The sequence below is a fragment of the Sinocyclocheilus anshuiensis genome, unplaced genomic scaffold (genome assembly GCF_001515605.1).
Source record: "Sinocyclocheilus anshuiensis isolate Anshui unplaced genomic scaffold, SAMN03320099.WGS_v1.1 scaffold1371, whole genome shotgun sequence".
Lineage (NCBI taxonomy): Eukaryota > Metazoa > Chordata > Actinopteri > Cypriniformes > Cyprinidae > Sinocyclocheilus > Sinocyclocheilus anshuiensis.
In genome coordinates, this window is record NW_015539833.1 from 1570416 (window position 1) to 1576707 (window position 6292).

Here is a 6292-nt window from a genome sequence, read left to right on the forward strand (position 1 = left end):
TTTGGAAGGCCAAACGAAGTAGTTTCGCTTTCACAACGAAACACACAGCGCCTTCACGACATGGCGGCGGCAGCAACAACAATACTACAGCAAGAATAAAAGTTGAACATTTGGGCTGCGTTATGTAAATCTTCCCACACAGTGACGTAGACGTGTGGGCGTGTTTAAACGAGGCGTTTTAGGAGGGCATGAACAAGTCTTAACGTTTATAAAGAATATCTCTTTGGGTTTGAGACTTTAATCTTTGCAACTTTAGGGATCTTATCTATGCACGAACAGCTTGTAACAATCCAATGAGAAAGGAAAATTTGAAATAGCATCATATGACCCTTTAATGATGTTTAGTCATAAGAGGAAGAGCTGGTGCATTGTGTGTGTGTGTGTGTGTGTGTGTGTGTGTGCTTAAATAAGACTGTAAAGCCCTGCTTTATATATGTGACTGTGTAAGCTTATGTGCACATTTTCATCAAGACTTCATTTTCATCTGATCACAAATTCAAATAAGCATTGATTAATTGTTCTCTACTGTCAATAAGGTTATAATAGCATTAACCTTCTCTTGTACTGTGTTTTCTTAAGGCAACATTATATATTTTTTTCTTTCGCATTTTCAACTTTAGAAGAAAAAAGTAAAAAACGTTGCCATGCATTGTTGGAATTAATAGGTCAGTCTGTAAAGAAACCAATAATATGATTTTTTTAAGACAATAAGCTTTTAAGACATTTTATTTCCACACTTCCCTATATTTATTTATTTATTTTTTGCTGTTAAATATATTTCTGGTTATATAATACATGTTTGTTGCTTATTTAACAAGAAATATTTTTCACCCACATATCATTCTAAACCCATATTATTATTATATTATTCCTTTTTAGAATAAAAAAAAAAGAGGGATGAGAGGATAGTGATTCAAACTGAAAAGCTCCAAAAAGGACATAAGTATTTTAAAAGTAGTCAGTATGACTCATGTACTATATTTTTCTGAAGTCTTTATAAGGAACAGATTTAAAGTAGTTGTCCACTAAGAATCCTCCTGGGGGCACAACCCCACACTGAGAGAATTTGAGAAACATCAACTTAAATAGATGATCACATTTGGAACATAGTTTGCCAATATGAATATTGCCATTTGAATTAAGCAGTAATGCATTTCCTCAATAGGATTTTTTTTAATAGACAATGGCATCAAACATATTACTGCTGTTGTAACCCCCACTTGTCCTACTCACACCCGCTTCGAGCAGGACTCGAAGCCAGGTTGCCAGCATGGGAGGCAGGTGCACTTACAAGGAGACTAAAGATCACAGCCTCTTGCATTAGTTGCTAGTGCGCCTCTTGTGATCAGGGGAGTGAGGTTGCACAGCACCTACCAACTGGCCTCCGTTACACTGTCATTTATTTTGAAATATCCATGATAAAATAATTGCTTTTATGAATAAATGACACAAGTATGATTTATGTTGCAGTTGTTCTGAAGAAATGAACACAGCTATGTTACATGGAAAAAGAAAGAAGGCTGCAGTGTTGGATCAACATGTTTAAATCTGGCCTTCAACACTATGTCTATCTATATTTATCTATACATAGGCAAAATACCTAAAAAAAAAGGAATGTTAATTCCAGGCTCAGAAGACCATTTATCCAAGTCAGGTTAGCAGTCACAAAAAAAAAAAAATGCATTCATGACCGACCTCGTTATAGTCAGGATTTACGGGAGTGAGACAAATCTGTCCTTCAACACTATGTCTATCTATATTTATCTATACATAGGCAAAATACCTAAAAAAAAAAGGAATGTTAATTCCAGGCTCAGAAGACCATTTATCCAAGTCAGGTTAGCAGTCACAAAAAAAAAAAAATGCATTCATGACCGACCTCGTTATAGTCAGGATTTACGGGAGTGAGACAATCCAATTAGTTTGAGATGGAGCTAAAACATATTCTTAATTTCATTAATATTCTATCAGAGGCAACGTATCGCTGCACAGCGGGACTCAAAGATTCTCCACCATGCTCTCTAAGCATCTCTCCAGCCACCTCATCTGCTGCTTCATTAACCTTTGTCTTCACAGAAACCTCTACTCTCATGCTTCAAGTCACTGATAGGAGCTTGACATACAGAATCAGAGGAAAGATACGGAGGTGGATTTTGCAAGGCTGCATGAGAAAAGAAGATAAAATTTATTGCCCTTGGTAATGTGGGACTCACATTATAAAAGTCGGCAAGGCCAACACAGACCATCCTTAATTTAATCTAAAACTGGAATTACTTGTTCTTGAATTATCTGTATTTCACTTCATAGTGCTGATCAAAGCTTTGTAAAGTAGGTGTGCAAAATACCAAAATCCGTATTTCATCTTTTAACTACATTTCTTTGGAGCATCCGCAGTGTCTCACGCTCAGATTTGTTTATTTTCTTTGCTGTATGTGTCTTCTCCTGTTCCTTCCATCTATTTCCACACAACTGAAGGTCAAACGACAGTGAGCGGGACACACGCACACCTTCACGCATCTACATATTGTATTATCATATGTCTGTGTCAGGTAAAGAAATGCAGATGGAGAGGCATTAATCCATAACAGCTTCAAAGCATGTGACAGCTTGTATGACTGATATGTGTGCTTTCTGTTCAGTCTGGTGTATTCTAGCATGATCTGAATAAAATCTGAACATGTCTGACTTAAAGGAACAGTACCCAGTTTGCACCTGGTATTAAAACCTGTCTTAGATGTGTCTCGGGTGATCATTGTTTTGAGGGAAAGGTGTCTGATTTCATGGCTACATACTGTATATCTCTCACTGTGTTGGTAAAACACAAAAATAATGTATGTAGTTGTTGTTGGTGGTGCTGTGTTTTTTTTTCGCCATTGGAAGCTGCTTTGAACTGATTTAAAGTTTAAAACTGTGTTAGAGAAAATTATTTTTAGATTGCATTTACTCTAACAAATGCAATCTGGCCACATATATTTTCGACTGCCTCTGAATGTGGTATGAATGCTTGGTTTGAATTTACTCTTGGAATTACACTGTAAGAGTACGGTCACGTTAGTGATATTTCAGCAAAATTTAATGGAAATAAACAGGTCTGTTGTCAATAGCATAGCATACAAACCACTGCTCACATAAAAGTCATTTTCAAAGCAAACAGTTTTGTTGGTCAGCACAGCAAATTTGTGAAATCTATGTGGGGAACTTTTACGACCTTATGCGAAACTCTCAAACGTGTGGATTCATATTGAAATGACTCAATTTCGCCTACACAATTTCACAGAGCAACAATAAATGTGACGGTATAACTCACTTTTTTTTTTTAAAGCAATTGACTGACTACATTTAAATAAAAAATGTTATTTAATCTACCTCAACTCAACAAATTAAGTTTAAATCAGGAAAGGTATATATATATACAGTGGGTACGGAAAGTATTCAGACCCCCTTAAATTTTTCACTCTTTTATATAAATATAATAATTACATTTATATAATATAATCATATTTTATTACATATTATATATATTAAATTAATAGGCTATATTTTATATTTCTGTTGTACTGTTTAACCAACTATCCAAATTAATTAGTTGTTCTCTGAAATCTGTGACTATTTGTATTAAGTTCCTTTTTTTACTGAATGTGTTTTATTGAGGCAGACATATGCACTGGTCTTGTTATTGCAGTCTCTCAATGTTCTACAATGTCTATTTGTGGACAGAAGATCACAGATGAAGCTCCTGAGGTCCACTAGCTGAGGCATTTGGTACAGTGAAGACTATGAACATGTTTTCTGTGTTTCAGATCATGTTGCTGACAGATCCAGAGGTGGAGAGCAGTTTGCTCATCAGCTCAGATGAAGGCGCAACCTATCAAAAATATCGCCTCAACTTCTACATCCTCAGCCTGCTGTTTCACCCTGAGCAGGAGGACTGGATCCTTGCCTATGGCCATGACCAGAAGGTGCAGAATCATTTCAGCTAATTCATATAGCAAATAGCATCTAATTATGGCACAAAGCTTTCAGCAAGTCACCGTTCATGCGGTTCTCTAATTATCAAGCTGTTTTATTGCCAAATATAACCAAATGCAAGGAAGCCAAAGGAACAAAAAAATAATAATTTATAGTATTTGCATACTGTATAAAGAACATTTTAGGCACAAACTGCAGAGCAAGACATAATAATAATGAAAGCATGTGTGCAAATGGATGCTAATCTGTATTTAGGCTTGAAATATGTCCTTAGAAGGCAATTATCAATGCAAGAGGAAATACGTCTTAAAGAGACGATTTCAGTAAGCTTAAAGTTGGCAATTAAGACAATGTATGCATCCCGAGTCGCAGGGAATTATCATTAATTATATGGTTTCAAACTCATGGTTAGGGCTAATAAATTATGATTTTGTTTTTATTCTCCTGAAAAGAGTGTTTAAGCATCAGATTTAATCATACCAAAAGATAATTTAACTAGTCAAGATTTTTTTTGTTCTCTATGCAACTGATGAATCATTTTAATTCCTTCCCTTTTTAATTTTGGATTAGATTCATTCCTGAATGAAATATTTATTTATTTATTGCTACTCCTTGAAGTGGATTTAAATGATATAACAAATTGTTCCCCTAGGGAACTCACTCTGCGTCCTCTAGTGGACACACTTTTATGCTTATGGGTGCCCGCCCGTGACGTCACGGGCTACGTAGGCCAATGGGATTGAGTTATTCAAACGTGCTTCAGACACTGGTCCTGCTGGTGGCAGTCCCTATAGTTTCCACTAGAGGATGCAGCATCTCATGCCCTCTTGAACAGTATAAATGTATAGCATATTTAAAAAAATAAGATTTTCTTTTCAAGCATGTCAAAAAAACTTCAAATTCAAACAACACAAATTTCCACATTGACACGCAATATCATCAAATGATTCAAGTCTCAAGTGATGTTGTTAAACAACTTTGACTTCAATTTTGACAAATCAACATTGATTTCACCCTTGAAAGAGGGCCAATGAGAATGAATTACAATTAAATGAAAACAATCAAAAATAATTATCAGCCAATTGAAGGCTAATAGTAGACTGTTTGCACAATTTGCATGACTAGTCAGCTGAAAGACGCAAAAGCAAATGACATAAAAAGAAAACACAATCACTAGTGTAATTAAACCCTATTCAAATCAATGCCACAAATAAATGCATAATTTATTAGTGTTGACACTTTTGCTGCCTTAATGTCATTGGCAAGTTTCCTGAATTTTTTATTTTTTATTTTTTATGATGACAGTAAACATAGAGGAGACGAGCTAAAATGAAAAGCTTAGTAAGCTTCAACACTTTTGTGCTTCCCTGCTGCAAATAACTAAATACATAAATAAATAAATAAATAAGTAACATTGAAGGAAAAAAAAAAAAAGGAATTGTTTTCAGCAGGGCTGTACTCTTGGGTTCTGTCTAATTTGGTTTAGTTTGATCCAGTTTGATTTGTTCCTTTGGTTTCCCATAAGTCATAATGTCTAAATATGACCGAGCTCCATCCACCCACAGTCAGGATGTTATACTGGATATGAGATTGTGATATCACAGTTCCCAACTGATGCAAATTAAAGTGCTACATTGAACATTGATTGAACAGTCATTTTTATGCTCTATTTAGTGAATTTTAGATCTCAGTGTTTGTTCTCTTGCTGATTGCCAATTTTCCACTGTAATTATACGAATTTTGAAATGATCATTTTAAGATTTTATTTTATTCTGTGTTTTATTGGAAAGTCGTTCATAATTTTAATCGCTTGGTTCCAAAACCTGGTTAGATCCCTACGTAGGCAGCATTTTAAGACATGCATGCTTATGATGTGAATTCTGTTCCCAAAGCTTGACGGCTTAATTATGCAGATTTCTAAGATACCTTGTTTTGGATCCATTTTAAGGCAACATCACCTACTTGCAGAAGACAGTCACATAATTACGCACAAGCAAAAAAAAACAAACAAAAAAAACAATTCCATCGAAATGTTTGGTGTTGGTAAGACTTTTTGAAAGAAATCTCTCATGCTTACCAAGGCTGCATTTACTTGATTAAAACATTTGGAAATATTATCACAGTTAATTGTACTTAAAGGGATACTCCACCCCAAAATTAAAATTTTGTCATTAATCACTTACCCCATGTCGTTCCAAACCCCAAAAGCTTCGTTTGTCTTCGGAACACAATTGAAGATATTTTGGATGAAAACCGGGAGGCTTGTGACTGTCACATTGACTGCCAAGTAAATTACACTGTCAAGGTCCAAAAAAGTATGAAA

General features: G+C 35.1%; 1 protein-coding gene across 1 annotated transcript in view; it reads left to right on the plus strand.

Annotated features, from left to right (window-relative positions):
* sorcs1 (sortilin-related VPS10 domain containing receptor 1) overlaps nt 1-6292 on the plus strand; it is a 79416-nt gene that overhangs the window by 27530 nt on the left and 45594 nt on the right. The window contains exons 4-5 of the mRNA XM_016480549.1: nt 3801-3959; nt 4622-4677. Of these exons, the coding sequence (XP_016336035.1) occupies nt 3801-3959; nt 4622-4677 (215 nt within the window). The remainder of the gene's footprint in view (nt 1-3800; nt 3960-4621; nt 4678-6292) is intronic.